General features: G+C 32.8%; 1 protein-coding gene across 1 annotated transcript; it reads right to left on the bottom strand.

The window, feature by feature from the left end:
* Window positions 1–5,293: 5,293 nt before the first annotated feature.
* Window positions 5,294–7,060, bottom strand: LOC142608125 (UPF0481 protein At3g47200-like). The gene has a single exon (XM_075779836.1). The coding sequence runs from the start codon at window positions 7,007–7,009 to the stop codon at window positions 5,426–5,428; it is 1,584 nt and encodes a 527-aa protein (XP_075635951.1). The 5' UTR covers window positions 7,010–7,060; the 3' UTR covers window positions 5,294–5,425.
* Window positions 7,061–13,581: the final 6,521 nt, after the last annotated feature.

Here is a 13,581-nt window from a genome sequence, read left to right as displayed (position 1 = left end):
CCCAACCATATGGGTTTGAGAGTCATTGCCTAGGGTGGCGGCATTAGTGAACAGTAGGGGTGGAGGTAAGGGTTTTGGTCATGGCTGGGATCAGGCCTAAGAGAGGAAAAGAGAAGGTGAGGTAGAGAGAGGTTTTCGCCATTCATGGTGGCTTACCTGGCACACGGAGAAGTAGAGAAGCCGAAGTTGAAGAGGGGTTCAGAGGTTCCTTCCCCCCTAATCTACTCCAGACTACCACTGACCTTGTCTCTTTATCTCCTCATCTCCCTCTCTCTCTCACTCTCTCTATCTCTCTCTAAACCCAAATCATGGGTTCAAAATGGGGTCTTTGGCCATGGGTTTCTGGGTTTGGAAATTGGTGTCTTTGGCCATGGGTGTCTGGGTATGGAGCAAATCAAAGAGAAATCAAAGAGACAGAAAGTGAGATAACAATAGGTAGAGAGAGGGATTAAATTAATGGTTTGATGTTGGTGACTAAGAAAATTTGATGTTGGGTTGGGTAACTTGGGTTCATGGGATTGGGATTAGGGTTTGGTGCAGAGGATTGTGATTAAAAAATTTAAAAGTTTAAATCAAATTTGTATTTTCAGTATAAATTAAAATTAAGAAATTAAAGGTTTGTGTTTTAATGAGATTTAAGGTTTGTTTTTTAATTTAGTTTAAATAATCTAATCTGGCTTTTTTTTTTATTAATTAAAATGTTGACATGGCATTTAAAAATGCCAAATAATTTTTTTTAATAATATTTTAATGGTCACGATGTCTACAATCAGGGCATTCAATTAAACATGTAAGATTTTGCCGTTGGTTGGTTGACTGCAAAAACCATTTTAAAAACGATTTTCCTTTTTAAAAAATGATATTAATAATAAAATTAATTTTAGAACCAAAATAAAAATTAACCTAAATGTAAGGACGAGAAGTCTATTTTTGCTTTTAAAAAAAACCAAACACACAAAAATTCTGATTTTTTTTTCCTCTAAAACCCGACAATCATAAAACCCAACCCAATATAAAATAATAATTAAAAAAGAAAAAGAAAAAAAAGCTCTTCTCTCAAACCCGATTCTTTGCCCATCTTCAGTCTCAATTTTCTCTCCACAACCCAGAACCACCATCAGTCCTTCTCTCCCACATCTCAACGGGCTCCACCTTCTTTGGCACAACTCAACAGCTGCAATCACCCCCAAGTTGCAGATGCATCCCCAGTCTGATGGAGAGGCAACATATGGAATAATTGTGTCGAAGAAGATTGCGATAACCATTAAGTAGCTCTTTCAGATGGATTTGCTGGACTAATAGTGGTGTTCATCGGTTGCAATAAGGTTATATCCCCAATTTTTTTATTGTATGTATTGAATAAAAATTGGATTTTTTTGGCTTAAGCCTGAAATTGGTGGTATATCAGATTTAGGGATTAGGTTTGCACGACATAATTAGGGGAATGATCAATTCAATTTTACTTTGAATTAAATTACATCTGTTAGGTGTTTGACAAAAGGCCTACAAGAGTAACTGTTGAACATGTATTGGAATAATAGAATAAATGAACTGACATAAACTATTTGAAGATGGCCCATGGTCACTAAGCTGCATCTTGCTGTTCAACATGTCATTAAGTCATGTATTTCTGTTTTATAACTTATATTCATGGGTGTATATTTTTGCTATATGAAAAATGGGGTGTGCTGATTGGGTGAACTAACTTGATTGTATATTTGAAGACTAGGTTGGATTACTGATGTGTGGATAATGGGTATGTGTGGGAGAAGGAATACATTATGTGATGATATCTCATTAAGCCTCCATTTGGATCTGTTAAAGAACATAGGAGAGTAATAGAAAAGTTTAAAATTGCTTAGTTAGGTATCTAATTTCTTAAGCAATATAGTAATTTCCTTTTTCTCACCCAAATTCCAAACAGATTCATATACCCGACTTTAGAAAGTTTATGTCAAATAATTGAAAATTGCTTCATATGTATATTGAATGGGGGAAAAAAAGAGTCACGGGGTTGATTCAGTTTAGGAATAGAGTTAGATAGTACTTCAATGGAAAAAAATAGAATGAAGATAATCGGATGGGGAAATCTGCAAAAGTCTAAATCCTATGCTAGCAAGGTTTTGTCTCTAATTATGAGCATTGTTGACAATTGGTTTTGGTGTCATTGAATGTGGATGTGTTTTGAAGTGATGACGTGGGTGGTTTTTATCAATTAATGAGTGTGAGAAAGTTTGAATTACTATCTGGGTTTTCATTTTTGTGAAAGCCTATATTTGATCATGGGAAGGTCACCACTTTAACTAAATTTTGTTGTTTAATTTAGTAGTTTGTGCTAAGTCTGTAAAGGTACTTAATTTGGATTACTAGAGTTCATATTAGATCAACTTTATGAGTTATAGAAGCTCAACTTTGATGGGATTCCTTAAGTGATAAATAAACATGGATTTAAGACGACAAGAGGGATCACTGTGTTAGCTTCTAGATTGTTAAGGATGCTTGATAGGGATATCGGTGGTATTGAGAATAGATTGTTTGATTCTCTGCTGGTAGATGGCTGCTTTAATAAAAATATATTGGATTGCTTTAATTGGAAATACATAACTATGCAAATAATTATGTGTGCTGTTTCATGTCCACCCTTTGCAAATTATGTATAAGGCAAATGGTGTTATGGTCAAGGGTGAAAGTTTTTAATTTGAATACTTTGTCTCGGCTTTTGGATCCTTTGGGCATATTTTGATATGATTAGGCAAGGTGGCTATGCAGAATGGATTCTGCCTTAGCCTTATTTTGGAGTGTGTGATGCTTTTTTAACCATAGTGAGGAATGTCTATTTACTCACTATAATATTGTGCCCTTTTTTTTTCATCAGTATTTCAATGCATTATTTCTAATACCTTTCAAAAATTAGGAAGGATTAGGACCTCTCTGGATTAATCTCAAAGCCCCCAATATTTGTTGGGTAAATCAATTAATTGACTAGAGGTTTATGTGTAGATTACTGTGTAGAAGTCAGTTGGATACAGGGAGAGCAGAGAGATTGCTGAGAAATGGGCTCAACTATTTAGTACTCTTTGTTTCTTAGTCATAGCTATAAATACAATGGATACATTCAGTTGATAAAAATCAATATTATAAATTAGTTGGCTAGTAATATGAGGTATCATAATTGCAAATCATTCATAAAATCCATGATATGAATGAAGGAATCATCATAGAGTGATTTGTAAGAATTTAATATGGTTGAGACATAGTCAAATTTATATTTTATATGCTGGCTAGGATTAGGTGCGCAAATCAATCATTCTTTAGATTCATGCTTTGTAACAGCATGTTAGTAGTACAATTTGGTTCATTCCCTCCTTCTTTAAACAAATTGAATAATGAATAGACGAATTATTCACTAATGGAATAGGTTCTATGGATGACTTGGAGATGGGAAATTACAGAAAAGTAAGTGCAAAGAATACTCAACTAAGCTGGAAGTTTTTTAAGTAGTTTTTGTGTTTCTCATTTGCTTTACTATTATCTTGGCTGTTAATGTATGTTTAGGCTGCAATAATGAGAATTGGTTTATAAGAGATGAGGGCATTTTTCAAGGTATTGTTTTCATCTAACAATGATTCCACCTTTATTGATAGTTGTGTTGTAGTTGATCTGGTTAGAACATGCTATAAGAAGCTGAAGCAGATAATTGTAGTATTTATACATCACACATGCATAATCTGCAGAAAGAAATAACTATAAGTTTACAACTTAAAAGGAAGTTTGAGGATTTTTTTTATATAAATGTGACCCATGAGAGGACTGCATAAACTATGCATGATTTCTTTGTTGTATTAAGGGAGATTCATGCTGAGATTAAGTACTTTTAATGATACTATTGTGCAAAGGATTATTTGTAATTAAAAAATTTTATGTGAAAAGTAGCAGTATGATGATACGTGTTTTGGTTTGCTGGCATTAAAAAAGGGTTTTTTTTTTTTTTGTGCTTTAGGTTCTAGCGATTTAAGGTGGAAATTTGTGTTATTTATTTTTCAATCTCGGTTTTGAAGCAAAATTGGGATTTTTGGTGTCCTGTGTATCAGTGGTGGTGAATTATAATTGGTAAGTGTTGATTGCTATTATCAGATATGTTGATCTCTTACTTCCCAGCCTTTGTTTTATTATCATGTATCATGGTCAATGTTTGATAGCAATTTCAAATTATCTATTAGTTAGTCTTATTGGGGGCTGCAAAAGTAGGAAATGAAAATTTTGGAATCTTGCTTTTGTTTGTGAAGTTTTGCAAGGCAGGAAAGTTATGATGGGGGGGCTTTAGTTGTAGTGTCTGATAGAAGAATGAAGCAATCCAAGAGAGATCCTTTGGGATACAGTAAATGGAATTATAGATTCTCACCAACATGTCTAACATTTGTTTGATTTGGCAAATCCTTTTATATCACTAAAGCTATGAAGCTCAAGCTCCAATTCTTCCAACTACTGATGGCACTTGGAGAGCCTAAGCATTCAAGGAAAAAAAACAAAGAAGAATCATATTAAGAGTAGTATGAGATTTTAGTTGTAAAATAGTGTTCAATACATAATAGTAAGTTTATTGATTTTCATCTTTTCCCGAAAGAACAATAGTTTCTAGAGAGTTAACACATTTCCTTTTTGGAAGTTGAAGACAATTTGGTGGGTTAACATAGGTGGACACGGCTAATTGTTAGTGTTACAAATGTATATGAAATTCTAGGAAGACCTCCAGTGGACAGTGAGCATATGTTGAATAGGTGAGGCTCTATCATTGTTGGTGGGGCATCACACCATCACTACAAATATATGTAAATGGCAATTTGTAAATTTAGTTATTGTTTTAATACTTTGAACCAAATTCTCATGTTGTAGTTGCTTTATGGTTAGAATTGTTAGATACATATGTTTGATCGTTAGATACTCCTTCTTTTTTTTTTTATAATCGATTTACACACCATATTGTTGTTGATTATTCATAAATTTAATTAAGCTATTTGTATCTTAGTGAGCATATATTTTCATGTTCTATGGTTCCATTAGACACTTTTTACTTTGGATGATATTTTGGCATATGAATTGGATGATATCTTAGGTTCAATTTCAAAGAAAGTTAAAGCTAATTGTATTTTTTACCAATTTTTTAGTTGAACCTTTATTTTAAACTAAATTATTTATTTTCCTTCATTTTTAACTCAATTTTAATTAATTATCCTGCGCATCGCACAAGTTTGCGACTAGTTAATGGTATACAGAATTCAAAAGTATATGAAAGGGCTTTCTAAGTAAACACATGATATTATTCAGCAAAAAAAGAAGAAGAAGTAAATACATGACATTATTAATCATTTTTCATCTCATCGATCCCTTTCAACAAATTTTCCAAATAAGTACACAAACATTTGCATCACTTGTCGCTTTGGTTAATCTCCTCTACAGTTGGACAATGTGGGGTGCCAGGATTACCAGAAAGTGGTAGTAAAATGGTATCTCTTATATATGACCAGAAGTGGTTGTCATGCAAGGGACCCAGAGCACCAGCAACTCCAGAGGCTGTCTGAATAAGGGTCAGGTAAAGAGCAAGGATTGCACCTATAGTTGAGATACCCACAACCCAGCTGCTGAAATAGTGGTGCACTAATCCTGCTCTTTGTCTGGCATACCCAGTATTGAAGTAAGAATTGGTATTGTTCACAACCTTATATAAATAGGACTCATCATTATCCGGAACCACTTCCTTGCAAAGATTGTTGACAAGTTTTGCCACCTCCCTATTGCTCCCCAATGAATGGTAGAGAATCCCTTTATAATGGAGAAGCCCTACATCTTTAGCTGAATTAATGAGTCCATCAAAGAAAAACAAGTATGATGTGACATCTGGATGGCAAAACCGGTGGCATTTCTCAAATGCCAACATGTTTCGAAACAAAGTGCCTCTATGATCATCAATGTATACAGGAGGAATTGTCAGCTTCTTTCCCATATTCAACTTCCACTTCCCGAAGCTTATATCCAATGTCCTCTGATTTTTAGCTGTGCAAATCTTAACACCAACCTCTTTTAGCTCTGATATGGAGCGCATCGTGTGAGTTTGCTTACCTCGTGCATCTTTCTCCGGGAGGTTTGGGAGGATGCTAGAGCGGAAAAGATCAAGAAGATGCTTTCCTTCAAACCCTTTCGCTGTAGATTCATCTAAGTTTGGTTGGTTTCCTTGATTTTCTTGTGTGCCCGAGTGATTTCTTTGCAAGAGAGGGTTAAAGAAGCGAAGAGCAAGCTCTTGCAATGATGGGGTTTCTTTTGTAGAACTACTGCTATTTGTAATTAACTGGAACAGTTCACACAAAACAAAGAGGGGGAGCTGATTTTCAAGCATGATTAGATCACGACGCAGAGTTGGTAGCATCCACCTTTTGATTAAGGAACGCTCCTCATCGATATCCAATTTCTGCTGTGTGAAATTTTGCTTCTGATTGAGCTCTTTGAAGAGCTCAATGATGAAGCAGCCATCTATAAGCATCATCTTAGCAAATTGGCCTTTGCTAAGTTTAACTTCATCACTGTAACAGCTATGAGCTTTCTCTTCCAACTTTTCCATTGCTTCCATCACGGGCTCTAACTCTACTCCATGCTGCTGTTTTGGATTAAAGAGACGATGGAAGTATCGCCATTTGAGCTTTTCCATGGCTTGTAGCCGTGGTACTCCATGGTGGTAAGGACCTATTGAGACAATACTGGGTTCATATGCCTTCTTCTCCACTAGACGCATGTTTGGAGGCACCTTGTAAATGCAGACACTGTTGCTCTCTCCAGGAATTTCATCATTTTTCAACTTCTCTTTGACTGAGGCACACCAATTTAGCGTGTGGATAGCATGGGGAGCACCTGGCCTCATATCATCTGCATGAGCTATTCTTATGGCCACAGAATGAAGTTTCCTTCTGCTGCATAAGATCTTCTGCAAGAGTAGCCTAGTGAGATTGCCACTACCCATTTGAAAAATTGAAATTGAAGGAACAAATTATAGAACAAACAAGCCAGTCTTCTTTGTGTAGAGTAGGATGTTAGATCATCATGATATAAAGCACAAGGTCAAGCACAAGGTCAATGCCAGCTGTGTGAGTCTTTTGGTATATTAGAGAAATTGTAAGGTGAATTCTAGCTGCCAGTAAATAATTCAGTGAATTTTTTCTGTCCATAGCAACACTGTTTGGGATTTGTTTGGTTGAGCGGTATGGTAAAATTGAATGGTATATTCAACTTATTAACTTATGTACAACTCTTTTCAAAGTTTACAATTTTTTTTATGTACAAATTTTTTTTTTTTTGCTCAATTTATTATTTAAATCCAATAGACTAATGAAAACATGCACAAGGTCAAGCACAAGGTCAATGCCAGCTGTGTAAGTCTTTTGGTATATTAGAGAAATTGTAAGGTGAATTCTAGCTGCCAGTCTTCTGAGTGGAATGTAAATAATTCAGTGAATTTTTTCTGTCCATAGCAACACTGTTTGGGATTTGTTTGGTTGAGCGGTATGGTAAAATTGAATGGTACATTCAACTTATTAACTTATGTGCCACTCTTTTCAAAGTTTACAATTTTTTTTATGTACAAATTTTTTTTTTTTGCTCAATTTATTATTTAAATCCAATAGACTAATGAAAACATGCACTCCCAAACTAAGACAATTTTTCTTTCCTTTTTTTAATTTTTTTTCATAAGTGAGAATGAAGTTTAGTGGCCTTGAACTTATTAGAGATTTGGGCAATGTTCTAATTTGCATTTAAAAAGAAAATATTATACCCATATAATTTTTGGGAACACAATGTTGTTCCATTAAATAGGTTCAGATTAATTTGTTACTTTTGTAACTAAGAGATTTAGTTAGTTACTTTTTAAAATCTCGGAGTTTACTTTTTTACTTTTAAAACTATAAAGTTTAATTTGTCACACCCTTAAACTATAGGATTTAGAATATAATATTTATCCTAATTTTTTAATATTTTATTTTATAAACTTTTTTCTTGAATAGCCCATTTGTTACAATGCTTTTTGATAGTTGCAACTTGTAATTTTATGTAGTTTGTTTTTTGCTACAATTTGAGAAACTTGTCGTCTATGGACTAAAGCATGGGAACGTGAAAAGGGCATTCTTTTCCACATTCACCTAACAAAAATGTTGACCTTTGGACTGAATTTTGCGACGTTCATGTATCAAATGTCTCATTCTATCACATTTCCCTACCTAGATTCTTCCACATTAGTAATTAATTTGTCCCAACTATGTAAATACATTTAAGAATGAGAGACAGGACTACCGCACACCCTTGATGCGATCGTCGCTTCACAAGTATAAGTACTTGTGGAGTGTTGGGAGGTAAGGACCAGGGTTAGAGTCTCCAGGAAGGAGTTTCACAGTTCACATACATATACACTTAGATTATGTTAGAGTAGAATTTATATCTTATATATAAAAAAGAAAAAAGAAAAAAAAGAATGAGAGACGGGAAAAATTGGGGCTTACTAATTACTACTATAGTATAGCTTCCAATTCGACCTCATTGGCAACCTAGACACCACATCCATGCACCTTTTTTGGTAAGGTGTAGGATTCACCAATGAGGCCAAAAGGTTTTTTTTTTTTTTTTAAAGCTAAAGTTAATTTTGGGGTTCTAAATAACCAGTATTACTCGATCCACCTAATATATATATATATAAACACACACAGGTATGGAACATGAATTAATGAACAATACCTACTCAGCTTTAATATTTTGTTGAAATTTTCACCCTTTTAACCTAACCAAACCGGTAATATCTATATCTCTCTCTATATAAAAAAAGCCAATCCTTATTGCTATAGTGTTTATGGTTTATTCAATTTGCACGGTTCACTAGCCCCCTTTTTTTCTCGTAACATCGTCAATCGAATTTTTTATTTTTTATTATATACATATGAACTATTAGTTACCCCGTTTATATATAACAAGTTAGTAACACAACAAATTGTCACAATATTTTCACAATTATTGAGGTGTTAATTCCATATAGGTCAAAATAAAATACCATACTGGAACCAATTACAACTAAAAATAAATGTATTGTGAAAAAAAAAAAGTGATACATCAAAAACATTTTTCACAACACTTTCCATATATAAAAAGAGTGAATGGAAAAAGTTACAGTAGCTTTGTTACAGTAGTTTTGGTTTGTTCAATTTTCACTGTTTTGCCATCTTTTTTTTTGGGTGTGTGAATGGGTAGAGCTATAGTAGATTTGCTATATTATTTTTGGTTTTTCCAATTTGCACTATTTCACATTGTAACAAAATATTAATACAACAAATTGGCACAATTGTTGAGGTGTTAATTCTTTATAGATCAAAATAAAGTAATGAAATATCATACTGGAACCAACCACAACTAAAAATAAAGGTATTGTAAAAAAAAAAGTGCTACATTCACTATATTTTTCATAACACTTTCATAACAAATTACAGGTGGTAAATTTTTATTGGTTCTAATTTAACCTTACCAATGAAATTACTTTTTTGCCTACTAATAACAACCTGCAACAACCGACTACTTATAATTTGTTATGAAAATATCGTGGAAATAACATTTCTTTTGTGAAAACGTTAAGACATTTTGTTATCGTCACAATATTTTCAAAACTATTGAGTTGTCAATTTTTTATAAGCCAAAATAAGATATAAAAAAAATTATAAAGGTATTAAGAAAATCTTGTGCCATTCTGTTGTGTTTTTAGATATTTTGTGTTGGTTTAGTTAATTTTGTTAAGCTAAAATTCATTATTTCACATACAATTTTCTTGGGTTGATTTTTTGTATTTTTTTTTCTTAAGCACCATTTTAACTAAAAACACATAGTTTTACACACACGCACACACACACAAACTTAGGATAAAAACACTTTTCATCCTTTATGTTTGGGGTAGTTTATAATTCCTTCTTAAACTTTAAAATCAAACAATTTTTCGCTTAATATTTTGGAAAATAGCAAATATGTCATATTGTTATTTCTCAGTTAAATTCTAATTAAAGCTTATGATTCTTAAAATATTTATTGTGTAATGTCTAAAATACTCCCACTAAATTTTAACATCCCAAAATAATTTTTCTTGTATTTTGAGTTTTAGATGGTAGTAATTCTTGGAAAGTTGGAATGATGATATAAAGTGTTTCATTTGTTATCTAAAGAACATTGATTTTCTATATTTAAAATTTTGAAACTTATAATTTATCTAATGGAAAATTTGATTATATGCCTTTTGTTATTTTTCTTTTTCTTAGCAAAATTTAATTATTTATTGTTGGAAGATGATGATATTCGTTACCATTCTTAGAAGTTTTTAGTAAGTGGATATATTTCTTTTAGCATATAGGTATTAAAAAACTATTATAGTAAAATAGATATTTATATGTTAAATAGCTACCCTATATAACTTTGTGGTTGATTAAAATTCTTATAAGAATGAGATTAGCTTTTTATGACATAATTATTAAAATTCTTAAAATTAATGTCTCTTTCATTAATGTAAATCTCTATGTACTTTTAAATCAAATGATGTATAAAAAAAATCAAATGATCTATATCTTTTTTTTGTGATATAAATAAAATCTAGAATTGGCTTTGATCATTACTCTTTTTCCACGGCAAGGCACGTGTTGCCCTAACTAGGATAGTATAAATGACAGGTATGGAACATGAATTTTTTTTTTTTTAAAAGAACAATACCTAATCAGCTGTGATATTTTGTTAAAATTTTCACCCATTTAATCTGACCCAACCGGTAGTACTTATATAATTCATTTACTATCATTTCATTAGGTGCAACTTAGTGGTTGCAGACTTGGGACGAGTTGTAGTGTTATAATCCTAGTATCCCACATAGATTAAATATAAGCTTAACCATATGTTTATAAATTCCTAGGCACCCTTTCCTTACAAGCCGGTTTTCAAGAGTGAGTTTTACCTATGAATTTGTAACATTTGGTATCAAAGCACCACCCTAAGTTGCAGCTTTGTGGTCGGATCCCAAAGGGGGCAACCTAGAGGCTTAACCATGTGTTTATAAACTCTTAGGCACCCTCCTTTTGCAAGCTGGTTTTCAAGTGTGAGTTCTACTCATGAGTTTGTAACATGTAGACCTAGATGTCCTAATTTGATCCCTACTATGAGTTCCCCTAGATGATATGAGGAGTTGTGTATCCTTGGCTTACTCTCCAAGGATGGCTCCAAAGAGTCCTGCATGGTTATAAAGGGAAGTGATGGGAAAAAAAGCAAGTAAAATGAGAGGAAAAAATGGGCTTTTTCCCTTTCTTTTTAAAATATCCTGCAAAATGCTCTATGTCTGAAACTAAATAAGGAAATGTCCTTGTTTTGAAACTCGATTTTCTAAATATCGAGTTTCAAATGTATAACTCGATTTTTAGAACATCAAGTTATAACGAACGTGGATTTAGGATTTTTTTTTTTTGGAACTCGAGTTCCATGAACTCAAGTTACACGTAAAGTACTCGAGTTCATGGAACTCAAGTTCCACTTGAATTTTTTCAAGGAACTCGAGTTCCATGGACTTGAGTACTTCACATGGAACTCGAGTTCCAGAAATTTATTTTTTATTTTTAAGTTTGCTATAACTCGATTGTCCAAAAATCAAGTTTTAAATTGATACTCGATTTTTAGAAAATCGAGTTTCAAAACAGGGGCATTTCCCTAAAGAGTTTCAGATATGGGGCATTTTGCTGGATATTTTAAAAAAAAGGGCAAAAGCCCATTTTCTCCCATTTTTCATGAATTGGGTCTTAGATTAACCTATTTTCCCATGGATTAAAATTCCCTTCTAACCTATCATTCAAGTTAAAGAAAATAAAAAGGGAGAGAATTCCCTTTTAACCCGTGCATTTTTTTTCCGTTTAGGTTTAGGCAGGTTGATGACCATATGAATTTCTTTTTCTGTTAAGGAATCAAAACATAAAGAGCTTAAACTATAATGGTTGTGTATATGTATACATGTGTAGTTTGTAACATGTGAGTGATCCTACTTTAGTGTTAGAAGAATGGTTCGGGGGGGGGGGGAGTTGGTGAGGGGAGAGAGTTGAAACACGTTGAAGCATCTTGTTGGAGCAAGCTTCATAAATCAATTGGGCAAAGGTCCTTGCTTAAGCAAGGGACAAGTTGAAACACAATATTAATAAGTAAATAAGGTTCCTAGTTTGGTAAACAGAGGACTTAACACTTTAATCGAGCTTGCTCAAGCGAGGTCTTATGATTTGCTTGATTGGCACCCCTTGCTAGGGCGATGTCATTCTCGCTTAAGCAAAATGATTGCATAATATGTTTTTTCTAGCATGATTATAAAGAAAAAAGGAAGAAGAGGGAATAGAGATTATTTTTAGTCTTTAATGGTTAGTAATAGCCAAGGCAACAATTATGGCGGTTTGATGCATTTGGGGGCTTAAGACAAAAATTGGTTATCTTGTTTTATATATAAAATTACTATTAATCAACATGAACCACGTAGAATTTTTAAAAAAAAAAAGTTTATATACACAAAAAAATTTGACAAAACTCTTTACTCTTGTTGATGTGGTAGATTGATAGTAGTGACTAAAAGAGTGATGTCAATGGTGTATGTAGTTTTTTTTTTTTTTTTTTTTTATTTTTTATGCAAGATAGAATTTCTACTTTAGCCTAATCTAAGTGTATATGTGTGTGAAGCTCCCTCTTGGAGACTTGAACCCCGGCCCTTACCCCCCACACTCCACAAGCACTTATATCTGTGGAGTGATCATCGCACCAAGGGTGTGTGGTAGTAATGTAGTTGAAAACTAGTAAAAGTTTGCTAACTTGACTATTGTGAAAAATGTTGTGAATTTTTTTGTGAATTGCTTTCTTTATGTTCTTTTTTCTTTTAGAAGTGCTATATTCAGAATATTTTTCATGACAAATTTTAGGTGTTAAGTTACTTCTTGTTTGCTAGTTGAACCTACTACTAAAATTATTTTTTTGCTATTAATAACAACCCTTAACAATCTGCTATTAAAATTTTTTGTAAAAATGTTGTAAAAATGTTGTGAACATATCATTTTTTTAAAATTTATTTTTCATTTGATAAGAAAATATTATTTTATTTATTAGTTAGTATTTTGGCTTAATTAATACTATTGGTTAAAATTTAGGGGCTTTTTTTTTTACTTCGGGCTTTAGGCGGTTGCATCAATGACTTATACTATTGAGCCGGCTCAACAACATTTTTAAGGGCTTGTACCAACTAAGGTGACCTTTCAAGTGTTCATTTTGAAAGACAACTCTTCATTGTTCACAATTAATCATCCATATTAAGTTTACATTTTCAAAGGTTTTCAAAGTTTTTACATAGTTTGCTCAACATTAAAGAGAATTCCATAGGATTTTCCAATAATTACTACGTGTAAAATCCAAGCTCAGTTGTATATATTAGGCGATTTGCTTCGAACCCACTACCAAACTCAATCAAGTACTCAATCAAGTGGGGGACAAATATCATCTTTAAAGTTTAAA

This window comes from Castanea sativa, chromosome 8 (assembly GCF_040712315.1).
Source record: "Castanea sativa cultivar Marrone di Chiusa Pesio chromosome 8, ASM4071231v1".
NCBI classification, from domain to species: Eukaryota; Viridiplantae; Streptophyta; class Magnoliopsida; order Fagales; family Fagaceae; genus Castanea; species Castanea sativa.
Note: the sequence above shows the minus strand (reverse complement) of the source record. Positions and strands in the feature narration are given on the sequence as shown.